The sequence below is a fragment of the Aythya fuligula genome, chromosome Z (assembly GCF_009819795.1).
Source record: "Aythya fuligula isolate bAytFul2 chromosome Z, bAytFul2.pri, whole genome shotgun sequence".
NCBI classification, from domain to species: Eukaryota; Metazoa; Chordata; class Aves; order Anseriformes; family Anatidae; genus Aythya; species Aythya fuligula.
In genome coordinates this window covers 49,137,101-49,153,973 of record NC_045593.1, presented here as the reverse complement: position 1 = coordinate 49,153,973, position 16,873 = coordinate 49,137,101, and the positions used below count along the sequence as shown (strand labels likewise).

The 16,873-nt window shown below is 36.4% G+C and overlaps 1 protein-coding gene across 1 annotated transcript in view; it reads left to right on the top strand.

The window, feature by feature from the left end:
* Positions 1-16,873, top strand: part of AUH (AU RNA binding methylglutaconyl-CoA hydratase) — a gene marked incomplete at its 5' end in the record, with an annotated part of 112,150 nt that overhangs the window by 90,895 nt on the left and 4,382 nt on the right. Inside the window, one exon of the mRNA XM_032206067.1 lies at positions 16,290-16,477. Within this exon, the coding sequence (XP_032061958.1) occupies positions 16,290-16,477 (188 nt within the window). The remainder of the gene's footprint in view (positions 1-16,289; positions 16,478-16,873) is intronic.

The following is a 16,873-nucleotide window of genomic DNA, read 5'->3' as shown; positions in this document are numbered from 1 at the left end:
ATAACAGTAGGTACTATGGTAATGTGAATAAGATACTATCATTTCCTGAAATTAAGAGATGGGTGAAATACAGTCAGAACTCCCCTTGGTATTCTCTTCACACAGAAGCTTAGAAATATTTTATTAAATATTAATAACAACATGAAAGACCTTTGGTCTTATTTTCATTTTAATTAGCCAGGATGTATATGCCATTCACTTTGAAGCCAAATGCTACTCCTTTGTATTAACCTGCAGGGGGTACTAGAAAATTGAACCAAGTAGCATTTAGATATTTCTCCTCCTCCAATGGGATAATTAACATGTACTCCTTTACAAACTCTCTTAGTCTTACCTGATCCCCGTATAGAGGTTTCATATTGACTTCTAGAATTTGAATGGTATGGTGTAAAATTGCTGCCTCAGCCCATTTCTTATAAACTGTCAGAACTCAGGAAAATTATTAACCTTCAACTTAAAACTGCTGAACCTACAATGGAAGCTTAATCTCATAACGAAATCAGATTGGAGGAGACAAAATGGACACTAATTTCAGGAGGGAAACAGAGTTATATACAGTATACTGAGCCTATTTTGTTTTGGGGTGAAAGGTAAAGGCAAATGAAAAGCCTAATAACTTAATGATAGCTGGTATGGCTAAAAAGAATGGGAAGTTTTCTGACTAATAAATCTGAGTCTGGAATTAGAAAGAAATGAAAAATTAAAGAAATCAATTATATAAAGTCTGTGGGTTTCCAGATGCTTGGCTGACTGCTTCCCCAACCTGCCTGCCTTTTGCGTAGGTTACCCACTCCCTATGAAAAACCTAAGAATCACCTCAAATGGGACCTTGGAGCTTCTGACCTAGTGGCCAGAGATACAGGGGCCTCTGCTAGGAGAACTTGATAAACTGCCAAGCTCCAAGGCCACCGTTTTCCCTCTGCTGCTGGTCTTGGACTTCCTCTTTGTCTGGAGCTTGGTGTACAGTGGCCAACTGGGCAGCCTAGTGCTTCTCAAGTCTTAGCCCTAGCATATTTTGCTTGGTGAATCTACCACAAAGCTATAAGCTTTTGAGTCCTGCAGTGTATGGGGTTGGACATTCATCATGGCTAAGCTTCTGAGGCTGAAAAGTCTAGTGGATGTAATCGAGCTATGCATGTTAAATGACAGGAAACAGAGCTGCTTTCAGAGGAAACCCACCTATGTTCCACTGAATGAAAACAAGGGTGTTTATACCAAACACTTCACTTACTGATGAATTCACATTTTCCAATGATTATAAGAAAAACTGTAACCAGTTTGACTGTCGCTATAATGTCCCATGACTGAAATTGTCTGCTCTGTATGTAAGCGTTATGAAACATGATAAATTACATCACCACTTTTTTTTTTCTTTTATGGATATCCTCCTCCATATGATAGATGGTTCTTTAATAAGCTGCTATTTAATATTTTGGTATATTTTGTTTCCCATTGTGTAGAATAAACACAATTCCCCATTTACTGTACATCCTTCAAGCTTATTTTGGGAACATGACTGTTCATTTTACCTTTTTGTGTGCAGGTAAGTTAAGATGATAATGCTTAATCTTGCAGGAATGTTACAAAACAAAACAAAGCATCACTAGTAACTATGAAAGGACACCCATGTTGTGGAGATGTTAAGTTTATTTGTCCAAAACTCCTGTGAAGTGAAAGACTAAATAGTCGTGTTCCATCAACAAGGTAAAAATCCAACTAACAACAGCTTCCTTCACCTCCTGATCATGGTTTATCTTTAGATAAAATGTTAAATAGTTAACAAAAATGTTATTCTCTATATTTTGATAAATAATATTTTTAAGTTTATAAACAAAATCTGATTGTTGGATGAAACAAGACACTGAGATATTTTTCCTGTGTAGTTTGTAAATCATAACGTGAAATTAGGTTTGTAAATACTGGGAACTTTGTATCTGCTGTAACACAACGTGCTAGGTTCCATCCTTCTGCTGTTAGAAGAGCCAATTTAGCCTGTTACATTGTGATTGCCAGACTTAGACTAGTAATGACTACAGAAGTTACAAAACACTTTCTGATATATCTCAGTTTCCTTGTTCTCAGGTATTCGTGTAATGTGTTAGAGCTAAATGAAAATTTAAAACCTATTTCTTTTTGCTAGAACAGTTGGTTTGAATTTGAAAATGTTACTCTTTGATCAAAAGAAATATTGGTCTTTGTGCATGGGGAGCTCTGAGTAAAATAATTAGCTATTACTAAGGGAGAGGAAACAAGTAGAAGGAATGCTTTTGTTAGCATATTCAATCTTTTACTTTCTTGGATGTCAATAAATAAATAAAAACAGCAAAAAAAAACACATTCTGTTATTTTAATATCACAAGTGGACACTTTCTGTGTTTAGCAGCATTATTATTCAAGAGTTTTGCGGCACAGAAGATGAAAAATACCAGATTTATGTTTTGTTTCTACTAAATAATTTACTTTAGTGTACTTTTATCCATCACATTATTTAAGTCAAATGTATTAAAATCATTTTTTTTCCTATTCTTAGATAGATCTTTTTTGTACAGAGGAAGGGTTAAGAGGAAGAGCAAAGCATGTGTTGTATTGCAAATGGGTTGAGCACTTCCAGAGAGCAAATTTTCTTCATCTTGAACCTAATGAAGTATTTAAAGTTGTATTCTTAAGTGTCTAGAGTAGCTGAATGGGAGTTGGGGGTTGAAGTTGAAAAGAGAAAGACTACTGTTCATAACAATCAAATCTCCGCTGCAAAGCTAGCATCAGCACTAGGCGTCATTAAATCAAATGGTTAGCCATCAAGCAGTATGGAAATCAAAAGGGACATAAGCCTTGAGCTAAATCCATTAGTTCTGCAGACCTTTGGTGATTTTGATAAGAGGGAGGACTGATTACCATTGAAGTAAGCTTGGTCCAGACATGAGTTATAAAAAGCAAGTTATGAAATAGAGTTTTATGGGTGTCATTCTTTAAATAGATTGGTAATATCCACAATTACAAAGCATTAAACTAAATGTCTTGTGGAGGGGGGAATCACTCCTCAGTAAACTGCAATTTAAGTAACAAGTTGGAATACACTTCAATAATAATTGAGGAGGAAACAACACAACTGCTCACACAGTTCTATGTAATGAAAATTCATGCACCTATGGGTGCCATTATAAAGGGTGGGGTGAAAAAAATAATAAGTGAACATTTTAAAAAGATATAAAAGTATAAATAAAACAATTGATTATGCTATAAAGTGATCTCTTCTAGAGGTTTAGTAACTGAATTTAGAATACTCATAAAAAACAGTCATGCATCATTTACACTGTAATATATGAAAGACAATCTTCAGTATTTAAGTATATTGTGTGGTTCTCATCATTGAACTTCAGTGATGGTTTTCTCAGCAAACACTACTAATCCAACTGCTGAACCCTCACAAAGTATGGGGTAAAGGATGAATGAAATATAACTACAGTTCTCTGAAATTAAAACACAACTTACTAATTGACTCTGAAAATATGGCCCCATTTTCAGGTGTCACGTGGTTGAAAACCTTCAAGTGAGTAGAGGCTCTATATCATGCCAAGATAATAACACAAAATAAAGACAAAATCAATTCTATTTATGATCAACATTACATTTGAAGCAAAGGAAAAATGTATCACTCATATAGATATGAATAGTGCAAGTCAGTTTTTAGTTGAATAGTTTACTTATTTTGAGATCCATCATCAGTGAGTAATAATACAGAGTTCAATTATTTTCATTTCATATTCAGTTATGACTATATTATGTTAGAAGGCAAAATAGCTTCCAAATTAATAGTTAATTCACTGTATGTCTGGTGTTTTTCAGCAATTTTCAGAAGATTCAATGAATGAAATGGTAATTGTGTAGTCTGCCTTAAAAGAACAGCTGCACAAGTTAGTTCACCACAAAGAAAGTTGGATAAAATGATTTATGAAGTGCTGTTTCCTTAATTATTTCACAGCCTCTCTGGCACTGGAGACTTATCTAAGCCAACTATTACAAATCTCTGAATTTCAGAAATACTAGATTCCTGTCCCTCCTTCTCTACCTCTGTTTTTCATCAGGTATGTTCAGGTTATGACCAAGAGGAGCAAGAGTGACTTTTTCTCCCTCGATTCTCAGACACAGAGGAAAAAAAGAAGTTGTAGGAAAAAAATGTCTCAAAGATACTAATCCTTTGCAGCTTTATATTAATGTTTTTTATAGTTTAATGTAATTTGAGATCTAAGGAACCAGTGTTAATTGGTGACTGAGTTAATCTAAGTTTTCTCATGACTTACGCTGTGGAAGTTTTTTGAAAATAGGAACAGAGGATGCGATGTATTTGGCATAGATATGAATGTTTTTTAGCAAAAAAACACCCCATAGAATTCAGTCTTTCAAAGGCTTAGTTTGATGTCATTTTTTAACATTTTGCATCTGAGTGTCAAGAAATGGGAATGACTATACTGAAATTTAAATTATCCGAACTAAAAGAGGATCAAAGAAGATAGTTTAATTTTGACCTTTTAGCTTAATATACTAATACAATTAATACCTGCCAGAAGGATAGCCAATAGTTAGCTCTTCATATATGGAGTGTAATTCTCCTTTTAGCTTTGGACTATGCAATCCTCATAATAAACTTCTGGGGGTTGTTTTTTTTTTCCAGGTGTTTCTAGAAAAGAGCCAACCTAGGGAAACAAGCTAGGGGAAGCCCTCATTTGCCTCTTGTCTCAGAAATGTAGTGATGATCTTTCCACAAAAAGAAGAAATTCAGGAGCTTTGCAAAGGGTCACTGCAAACTCCACTTCCAATTATAATCCTATGTTCCAGCTCCTTGCAACTTAGTTGCAATATACTCAGTTGCTCAGGGTTTTTACCCTAAAAGAGTTCTTTCCCCCCATACCGTCTTCCATTACGTGTGCCTTGAGCATCAGCCTCTCTGTATTTTAGACTAGCAAAACGTTTATTAAAAAATTTAGACTAGCAAAATGTTTATTCTCTGGGGAGAAAGTGGTTGTTTCTTTTCCCATCCAGCATACCTGTGTGAAAACACCATTGCTTTCATAATGAGGAGGAAGAGGAGGAAATGATAAAAAACAATACTGTGAGGAATAATGGCAGTGTTTAGTCTAATACGCAGGGTGAGGTTGTCTGTGGGATTTGAACCTACCAGCTTGAGATCACAGGTGAGCATCTAGACCTCTGTCGTGTTTGAACCAGTAAGGAGTTGATCTGTATACCAAAGGGGCTATAAATTACTGGCACAAAACAATTAAAAATGCTGCTGCTCAAGGATATTCCAAAGGTACAGCGAAAGTAGCATATAAGATTGGCATCAAAGTCATGCGTTTGTTTTCATTGATTTCCTTTATTTTTTGTCAGTGCAAACAACAGGGAATTTTGTTTTCCATGAAGTCTCGCTGTTATGAAATAGTATGTAGCTTGAGTACAAGCAGCAGACTAGTGAAGAAAGGTAAATTTTTTCTTAGTAAGACATTTTTAGGTGTAGGCAGGGCTATTAAAATAATTGAAGGTTCAGCTGAGTGGCTGAACTAAATTATCAATCAAAAATCAAGTCATATAAGCAAAGTGTTTTGTTTCAGGTTAAATGCAATATTTTGTTTCACCAGAAATGATATTTTAGGCTCTTAAAAAAAGCAAACAAACAAAGTGAACAAGGAGACAGATGCATGAACAAGAAACTCAGACAAGAGAGACTGAGAGAACAATACAGATTTGTCTCAAATCATATTTAGGTTTTATAAGATCAAGAGTGTAAGGGCCATGCTAACAAGTAGCAAGCTTATCCAGCTTTTGGTATTTGATCAGATGTCTCTGCAGAACACTTACTTTGCTGTGTGGCCTTAAGTTACATGGGAAGATGTAGCCCTGCTTGGTTAGAGTTAACAATGGAGATCTGAAAAAGGCTTTCAATTTCTGAGCTCCATTTCAGTGGTCCACTTAAAAGAATAAATGCTTCAGTGAAGGCTGGCTGGGAAAGGAGGCTCTCAGGGTTTCACCAGTTCTAAGGGTGAAATACATCTCAGGATTAGAAAGAAAGGGCAGATAGAGATGATTTTTAAAAATACTGCTTTTTCTGAGCAAGAAAGAGACTGAGCAAATAAGATGATGTGGATTTATGCTTGTTCATCAAATTCTAAACCTTGCAGGCAAATTGAATCTACAAGGGCTTTCATTCAGCATATTCTCTTTTTCAAAGAATCCATGATTCTCTCTGGATTTCAAGGGCAAATTGTCCATTATTAAAGGAATTCTATTTTTGAGTTAGTTCCTTGTTGTTGTGCCTTGTTTTCTCTAAAGGGCTTACACAGAAAGAGAACTTCTGAAATCTCTTTTTAAGTGTCCAGGCTCCAATAAAATGTTACAAAATTGCTAGGGATTTGGGAGAGCTCTATCATCGAGGGTGGATTGTTGCTAAAGAAGGGTCAAAGGATCTCCATGTAAAAGTGCCTTTGAGATATCCATAACTAGGAGCAGCAACCAGGCTGCAGCTGCACCTAGAAGCAGAAAGCATTCAGCACCAAGGTCTGCTCGCAGCAGAAAGATCCCACCTGATGTAAACAGCTAGTGAGATGTAGGCGAGTGGTATTACCCACCTTGTTTATCTTCAGTGTTTGAAGTAAACTATTCTTAATGACTTACGCTAATTAAAGATACATTTTTTTAACAAGTGGAGTGTTCTCAGCTGCTGTCCTAGGTCACTGTGCTGATACAAATTTATTTCTTCATTACATCCTGCATATGTAGCCCCAAATGTCTCTTTTCCTGTAATTTGCAAGTGGGATGTAAGGAAAGTAAAACTCATATCTAATTTCTTTGATCCTCAAAACTGTAAAGGTCCATGAATTCCATCTCATCTGTGTGTGATTAGGTGGCAGAAAAATCTAATTAGCACTAGCTTCTCCATATATAGGGGAAGAATTACTGTTGCATACAGCCCTCTTGCATTGCATCCTGTGTGCGGTGAATTCTTTTCTGTATTACTTGTGTCACAGCAGCAGGTGAGAAGAATATGAAAGAGCCTTTCTTAATGTAATCCTTCTCATTAGTGTTTTAACAGTCAGATGGCTACAGTCTGGGAATAATCACTTATTTCAGCTCACTCTTTGTTAAATTCCTGTCAGTTATTGGCTTTTTTTTCCTTTTTTTTTTTTTTAATTACAACTTGACTAGAAGGTGTTGGAAGAGTTACATATATCTATTGAGGAAAAACATCAGAATAATCCCAAACAATGAAATGTTAAAATATCCAGTTTACAGTGTTTACACTTACTGGGGTGGATCCACTGGTTGCATTGTAACTGTCATTTAATGTTATTGTATATCTTTACAGAAAATTATTTCCAAATTAAAGTGAAATTTTTTCATGAATTTGGATTGCAGGATTTTTAAAAACTCATTCATAAAATGTTAACAATGTGAATTAAACAAAATAGTATTTATGAGTAAGGAGAAGGACTTTTAAATGTAATACCAGTTGTCTATCCTTTTAATGTATTGTTCCTCAAAACAGTATGCTAATCCTGTCTACACTCTCTCAGTTCATCCTGAACAGCAACAGATGGGGCCGAGTGTCAGTCAAAAATAGTAAGGAGATGTGATTTCCTGATAGAGACATGAACAAACAAGCAATTTGAATTTTCTCCCTGTTGATTTCATTTATGTTGCATTTTTAACCTTCAGCCTTTGAAAACCTGGTCTTCTATATCGTCTTGAGGATATCTGCTGTTCTCAGTATATAAGTAGAGTCTGAATTGTATTTGTATAGGTAATAACTCATTTCTCTGAAGAGCCAGTAAAGGGTGTTCTTGGCTTCGGAAAAGCATCATCTATCCCAGCCTGTGTCAGAGGATTCTAACCTCATATGTTCAGATCTCTCAAATGGCATTTTTTTCAGGTGTCAGCTCACTGACTAGTGTTTTTCGTGTTTTGATGGCCAGTTTGACACAAGTTACAGTATTTTGGAGACACTGAGCATGAAAACATGAAGCTGAAATCTGAAATCACTAAGAATGTTTAGTGAAAAAAAATTATCTTTTATTGTCTCAAGCTAGGCACATAAATATCCAAGTGCTCAGAAGTAGCAAAGGGAGAATATCCTATAGCATATTCTGAATGCATTCTTATATTTTATGATGGATTTATTTTAATTTTTAATTCCTAATGGAAGTTGTAATTATTCTTAGAGATAGAATCATAGAATGGTTTGAATTGGAAGGGACCTTACAGATCATCTAGTTTAAACCCCAGCGGACACCTCCCACTAGACCAGGTTCCACAAACCCCCACTCAACCTGGCCTTGAACACTTCATGAGTTTTACATGGTTCTCCTCTCTTAAGCTTGCCAACATCCCTCTGGATGGACAAGAGTATAGAGTGTATCAGCTGCACTGTTCATCTTGGTGTCCTCTGCAAACTTGCTGAGAGTGTGCTCAATCCCACTGTCTCTGTCACCAACAAAGATATTGAACAGTTCTGATCCCAGTACAGACCCCTGATAGACATCACTGGTCTCTACCTGGACCCTGAGCCATTGAAACCAACTCTCTGGATGCAACCATCCAGACAATTCCATATCCGCTGAGTAGTCTATCCATCAAATTCATGCCTCACCAGTTTAGAGATAAGGATGTTGTATGGGACTGTATCAGGGACTGTGTATAAATCTGAGTAGATGACATCAGTTTCTCTTCCCTTGTTCACCACTGCTGTCAGTCTGTCACTTGGGATTAGACAGCTGAACTAGGAGTTGCTGTGTCTTGGCTTTGGAATTTTCCCTGGACTCCCGTTCTAAGTTGGCACTGATTATTTTTTCCTTAGGACTGCTCAAGCCAGCAATTTTGAGAGATGAATAATAATCTCAGAGATAAATTGTGAATAAAATAAGAATTAGGAATAAATAAGCCATTATTTCGGAATTGTTGAAAGCAGATATAATATTAGTCAGGATGGGAGAAGATGTAGGGTTAGGAATAGGAGTTGGGTGTAGGGAGTTAGTAGTGCAGTGTATTACTTTGCTATGTGGAAGGATAAGATGGTAGATTTCTATGTGGAGAGCACTGAAGTAAGGAAAACATTCAAGTAACTCACCCGTAAGCAGTGGAGATTTCAGTTGTAATAGTCTGGTTTTGCTTTACTTACTGTTTTTTTTTTTTTTTTTTTTTTTTTTTTTTTGTGGCTACTAAATGCTAAAGCAAGGAAGTGTCCTAAATTGGGACTGTGATCTCATTCTAAGTGCAAATAAGAATAGAATACCACTGTGGTAACCCATTTTTCTGTAATTTGCTTGTCTTAAGTACTTATGATAGATTTTCTTATGTCATTTTTTTTTATGTCATGATTTTTATGAGTCAAATTTTAGCTGCTACAATCAATCCAAAACCATAAGAGCATGGACTACAAAATTATTTATTTCAAATGCAACTTTAAAAAAAGTTTTTGCCTAATATTACTCATAAAGTCCACATGATTTGTTAAGTATGATCCTATGGAACAGCACTGCTCTAAACCTCCTACCTGTTGTTACAGCTGAGTAATGACTTCATAAACATGTGGGTGTAATTTTGAAACTGGAAAATGCCTTCTCCTGGGCCATTAATTTCTATCTGCAGCAAGATGAGTTATGTTATAATGTGTACATACTTTTTAATTTTGCATAACTTCACTTTCTGTCATTTTATCCCAAAGGACAGTAAGAACAAGTTTCTATCTGGAGTAAAAGAAGGGTGCGTGGCCTTACTGAATGTGTGCTCATTTCTATTGCATTTGTTTACGTTAAAGTAGTATTTAATAACTAGACTAATGGCCTTATGCACTTCTCTTTTCTTCCTTAAATAATTCATGTGAAAGCGATAAAGTGGATTGTCAATGTGTGCATTGCTAGAGCCATGAGTCCAGGGAGTCCGTGTGGAATAATACAGACCTGTGCTTGCCAAGCGGTGTTTGGTCTGACAGTGGAGTGCTAAAGGTCTGGATGCGTAGCAGAATGTCCAACAGTTGTGAGGGAAGTGTGCAGTAAATAACTAGATACAGAATATCTTCTGAAGTGGAGTTCATTTTCTAAAAATAACGTTCGAGACTCATTCTTTGATCCATTCATTTCACATATGCAACTGTCTGCTGGGATACCAATTTTTAATCTTTCTCCATCTACAAGAGGATTACTTACTTTGAAAATAAATCATGTTTTCTAAATTACCCAACGATTTCATCTTACCATACAAAAGCTGTGATCATTAAACTGCTAGTGAATTCTGAGAGTATATTTATACTTTCTCTCATGAATTGTAAGTGTTACATCTTCAAGCCAAGTACTATGTTCTACTGACTCAAGCTGCCACCTTCAAGTCACCCACGCATGCAGTTTTGATGTATTCTAGGCATTTTTCAGATAGGTTTTTAAATAAACCAAACTACAGATGTAAATGAATAAAATAGACTGTGAAAATTAAGAACTGATTTGCAAGTTTGGTCGGCAGCTTTGGAGCTGATGTTTGCAGCTGCCATGCTGCTGTAGGTAGCGGGTCATCGTTCACCTCCAGTCTCATGTGCAGTTGTGACTTAGATCACTGCTGAGCTTTCTTTGGCTTGACTGGCAAAATAAACTCCCACTGGCCCTTGTGGCAGCCTCCTGCTAAATGTGTTCTGGATACAGCTTCTGTCCTCAGGCATCACAGACCCCAACACAACTCCCATGTCAATCTCAGGCAACTGTCTTGGGCACGCTTCATTCAGGTCTCTACTCTTTTTCCAAACAACTACTTACATGGCCAGACAGGAGAGAGGCCTTTTGACTTTTTGTCAATTCGGTGCTTTTTTGTTGTCACAGAGATAACATTTTGTTTCTTTTTATCTCCATGTGGTTTTCACTCTGTCCTACATCTTTGTTCATGTCCTTCCTGGTCTAAGCTGTTTTCAGTTGTTAGTTACTCAGTTTGTGCCAGTTGCAGGCTCTTCATGTTTTCTTTTATGGAAGGATTTGGGATGTCTGATCCCATAAGGATTTATTCCTGGATTTAAGTGAGCTGAAACTCTTGTGTCTTTGCAGGATCAAGGCCTGATCTGGTAAATAATCTGTTGGAAAATTGGTGTTAAAGATTGTTTTGATAGCTTTCAGAATGTTTGTATTTTGAAAGTTTCTTTATTTAGCAAAGGATGTCAGGTACTTTAAGACATTTGTAACACATACTTTTTACATACAAGATACATGACTGAAAAGTATTACATTAAAATAGTCTTTTTAGCCGTGTTTATGAGCTCTATACTTATTGTCAAGGATTGGGTGTTATTAACAGCAGGCTTCTACATTCCCATATTCCATTCTTTCATATCTTTCAATGGAAAGGAAAAAGTCTATTCCTCACAGCTTTCTGTGAAAGAACCACAACAATGCCTACAAGACATTTTTGGCTGAATTGGGTAATTAGAAGTTTTGTGGCTGATGGACTCTGATTTCACCATTTATTGTTAATAAAACACTAGAAATGTACAGTAGTTAAGAAGAGAAAGCTAGATACTGGTCCAGTTAAATCAATCCAATGCAAACCAAATGAAGTTTGTGGTGAAAAGAATAGGATAGAAAGAATCATTTTACTTAACTTAATAAACAAGAATATTACTAAATTAAAGTTTGGATTTTTATTTTTTTTTTGTCAGAACAGGATTTTGTCCAATACATTTTGACAGAGCCTTGAGCTATGAGAAACTACTGATTGTAGATCTTCTCTGCCAGAATGATGAATCTATTTCCAGTAAGCTAGTTGCTTCATCTTGTTGGATATACGCTTGGGAATTTATCACGTAATTCCCTTAATCCAAACCAGTTGAGTACATATTTTGTAATTGATGAATTACTGTCAGTAAATAAATAGTCATACAAAATCAACTGGTTGTTAAGAAAAAATAAGGCATGCAAAAAATACATTTAACAATATTCATACCTTGTAGTCTTGTAGTCTTGTACTCAATGTGTCTGTTCACACAGACTGGAGTGTCATCTAAAACTGGTGTTTACAGTTATTACAACATTGAATATATACTACCTTAGATAAGAATGCATTTACACTGCAACTGTATGTCAAATAAGTTTTTTTAACACACTGTGTAATGCCAGATCACTGGTCCTTGAAATAAGATGTTCTTAAGTTTGTGAAAAAGAAACAACTATTCTTCCATCAAATACTGCTCTACATTTAGATGAAATGCCTTGGTTAAGTAATGTCTTTGAAGACTGGGTGTTACTTCCTTTAGCTATGATTGTAGTTGGCAGGCATTATATGTTCTTTGTGTGTTACCAAAACACAACATTCATCTGCAGTATACTCTGTATTTTCTTCATAAATGAATGTAACTTATGTGTATTTTGGTGTGTTGTTTGTAATTGATTAATTGTCTTACTGCTTTTGTGTATGCATATATCTTATTGCTACTACTGAATATATATGATTGATGCATTGAACTGTTGGCTTGTATTCTGTGAATATTAATCAAAGTACGTGCTCCTCTGCTTAATGTCTTTGCTGTGTGGGAAGCAGCCAAACAACATAGACTATAGTCTGTTGTTCTTTTTTTTTTTTTCCTTTTTTCTTTTTGCTCTTTAATCATTATTGTGTAAGACACTGGCAAGAACACTTTTTTTTTTTTTTTTTTCATCTATAAACAGTGTTTCATGTTTAAACATATCCATTGCTTGGTCAAAGTTATGAAATATTATTGCACAATTAAATTTTGTTTTCAACATTTCCTGGTAGAAGCAGTAATAGAAGAGATGAAGCAGTAAAGAAAGGAGAGATATTTAAGCAGAAAAAAATATGAGGCATAGCGAACAGAAAAGGAACAGAAGATATGGAATAAGTAGATTCAGTTTCTTATGGTTTCAAGTCTTATGATTTGGACACATAGTTTTCTTTAATCAAAAGCCAAACTTGATACATTTCTGGATTTTATTACTATGGTGCAAGGGATAATTTATGAAAAAACTGTTCTTAAAGAGTCAGAGTAGACATCTGCAGTGTTCTGATGTACACGTAAATGTGTATGAGGATAGACATTGATTAGGGTATGACAGCTTCGTTGGGTGAGAAATGAAAAGACATGTTCAGTATGAAAAAAATGCCAGTAAATGTTTCTGTGTGGAAGCGGTGGTACAGCTTGGTATCATAAGCAGCAAGTTTCTTGAAAATACATCTCATGTTTTTATGGCATGTAGATGGGATTTAAATGTTTATAGCTAGAGTTTAAGTCATTCTCAGTGAATCTCACCAGTTAGGCAGCCAAGACTAATAGGGTTTGTAGTATTTTAAAAAGGGGGTTGTTTGGGTGTTTTTTCTTTTCTTTTCCTTGTTCTTTTCCCTTTCCCTTTTCTTTTTCCCTTTTTCCTTTTCCTTTTTCCTTTTCCTTTTTCCTGTCATAAAAATATTCTGTGATGGGAGCTTTCTTTAAATTCTGATTCCTCAGTTCTTCTGGTGGGTGCTGTTTGTAAAATTTTCCTGCTAGCACTATCACCTGCTTAGCTGAACTAGCAGAACTTCCAAACATGAGTTTATTTTTCTGTTGCCTGTCCTCCTTGTCCGCGATGATGGTCTTAAGTACAGTCATACCAGAATGGTAGGTCTGTAGAAAGTTCACAGTGTTTGTATTTGCTAATGTTTAAAACTATTTTGAGTGTAAGCATTTTTATTTTTATTCATTCAATTTCAGCCTGGAAAAAGTAGCTCGTTTTTTTGTTTTATATCATGATTTTGTAATATTCTAGAAGACATAAGGCAGAAATCCCCCAAACCTCCTTTATTTTCTTACAATGTGTTCAAAGGGAGGTCTGTTTTTATGGAAAGGAATACAGTAGTATTGAAGTTTGTGATTCATTAAGAAATAATAATATCTGAAAGCTGAATCGTGGAATCACAATAAGGTTTTGTTTATGTCCAGTAAGATCATGGTTCAGAAACATATTTAAAGTATTTTCAGGAAGCATCACTAAGAGAATTGAATGGTTTCAAAACAGTACTGGCTTAGTCTACAATTACCTAGTGGAAATTAATGTTTTATATCAGTTGAACATGCATTTGTCCAGTGTTGTACCAGCTCTTCTTGAACATCTGTAAATATTTCTCTTGCATGTATACATACATTTGTAATTTAATATATTAACATGCTGTTGCAGAAATAGCTCTATTTCAAAAGAAATTTTTACTTTCAGACTGCCTGTCTCAATGGAATATTTGTTTCAGATTCATGTCAAAACAGTACCTTGTATAGTTTCAAAATACCTTTTCCTGGATGAAGGCCATTTCTATTCTTTTTAGTTCATACAAATATCTGCTTCTGTGATTTCAATCTATGTCTTCAGTTTTGATAATGGTTATACTCACGTTATCATTGTTTATCAGTTTTAGAAAGCTAATTCTTCATATAACCAAATAATCTATCTTCACATGTCTGGTTAATGTAGTAACTACTTTTTGACCTCAAAATCTACCAAAATTTTTTTATCACAGTAAGAGAAGCTAAGTAATGTTAGGTGCCTTTTTCCACTGGCCCGCATCCATCATTGCTCTTTTCTAATTTTTGTGATCAGGCTTTGGATTTCAACAGTAAGACAAAAGTAAGGAGAGACAAGGCCATGATTTCATAGAATCATAGAATCATAGAATATCCTGAGTTGGAAGGGACCCTTAAGGATCATCAAGTCCAGCTCTTGACACCGCACAGGTCTACCCAAAAGTTCAGACCATGTGACTAAGTGCACAGTCCAATCTCTTCTTAAATTCAGACAGGCTCGGTGCAGTGACCACTTCCCTGGGGAGCCTGTTCCAGTGTGCAACCACCCTCTCTGTGAAGAACCCCCTCCTGACGTCCAGCCTAAATTTCCCCTGCCTCAGCTTAACCCCGTTCCCGCGGGTCCTGTCACTGGTGTTAATGGAGAAAAGGTCTCCTGCCTCTTGACACCCCCTTACGAGGAAGTTGTAGACTGTGATGAGGTCTCCCCTCAGCCTCCTCTTTTCCAGGCTGAACAGGCCCAGTGACCTCAGCCGTTCTTCGTACGTCTTCCCCTCCAGGCCTTTCACCATCTTCGTAGCCCTCCTCTGGACACTCTCCAACAGTTTCATGTCCTTTTTATACTGTGGTGCTCAGAACTGCACACAGTACTCGACGTGAGGCCGCACCAGCACAGAGTAGAGCGGGACAATCACCTCCCTTGACCTACTAGCGATGCCGTGCTTGATGCACCCCAGGACACGGTTGGCCCTCCTGGCTGCCAGGGCACACTGCTGGCTCATATTCAACTTGCTGTCTACCACGACCCCCAGATCCCTCTCTTCTAGGCTGCTCTCCAGCATCTCATCGCCCAGTCTGTACGTGCAGCCAGGGTTTCCCCGTCCCAGGTGCAGGACCCGGCACTTGCTCTTATTGAACTTCATGCGGTTGGTGATCGCCCAGCTCTCCAACCTATCCAGATCCTTCTGCAAGGCCTTTCCACCCTCATTCGAGTCCACAACTCCTCCAAGTTTGGTGTCATCAGCAAACTTGCTCAAAATACCTTCTATTCCTACATCCAGATCGTTTATAAAAATATTGAAAAGTACCGGCCGTAAAATGGAGCCTTGAGGGACCCCACTGGTGACCGCCCGCCAGCCTGACGCAGCCCCATTTACCATAACCCTTTGGGCCCTGCCCGTTAGCCAATTGCTCACCCATCGTATGATGTTTTTATTTAGCTGTACGGTGGACATTTTGTCCAGTAGGACAAATTTTTTAAAGACCTTGTCTTTAGTTCATGTTAGATAGGAATTTTTACTGTCTCTAATACATGGAAAGTTTAGCATTGGCTACAGCCTTGTTCTGTCTCTTGGAGTATATATTTTTCCTGAGTGTAGTTCTTCAAAAATGTTTTCAAGATGGTAATATAATGTAAATATACAGATTGTTAAAAAGAAGCAAAATGCTTGGGCGTGGTCACTTACTGACTTTTTTCAGTATTTGGCTGCTTTTGAGTAAGGTAACCTGCTTGCAGTCAAACAGAATTTCTATTACTGTTAGCTCTTTTCAGCTATTTTCATGTCTTTCTAAGAAACAGAACAATTGATTTCCTTTTAGATTTAGTTTCAAAACTGAAAAAGGCACTTTGGACTGTCTAATGTAATTTCTATATTTTCATATAAATGTTTATGGAATTGAAAATATTTGAACTGAATAAGGCATCTACACTTGTGGGATAAAGGGATGTGAAACTAATACTTGCATTTTCTCTTTTTCCAAATTTTAGGGGGGACACAGAGATTACCCCGCACTATTGGAGTATCTTTGGCTAAAGAACTAATCTTCTCTGCACGCATTGTAGATGGTGAGGAAGCAAAATCAATAGGATTGATTAGCCATGTGGTAGAACAGAACGAAGCAGGGGATGCCGCATACAGAAGAGCACTAGCTCTGGCAAGAGAATTTTTACCTCAGGTATAACTAATTATTTTGCTATTTAACTTAATAGTTGTTACCAAATATTAAGCCTGAAAGAGACTCAGCTGTGTTCTGGTTATAATTGCCACGAAGTTATGTGTTTACAAGCCATGGTAGGTATGTGGAGAGCAATGGAAATTTTTCTCATGGATCAAGTGGTGTTATTTGGTAAATATTTCCCAGTAAAGCAAATAAGCTTTGTCAATCCATGTATCATAGTGCTGTGGTCTGTGTTTCCGTTGTATATTTTGGTTTTCACATGTTAAACACTAAAAAATGGTGTAAGGGTTGTTTTTTTTGTTGTTGTTTGTTTTTTTTTATTATTTTTTTTAGTAAATTTTTTGTCTCAGTAGGTTATTCTGTTGCTGTTGAACACTTCGGAAGAGATACAAA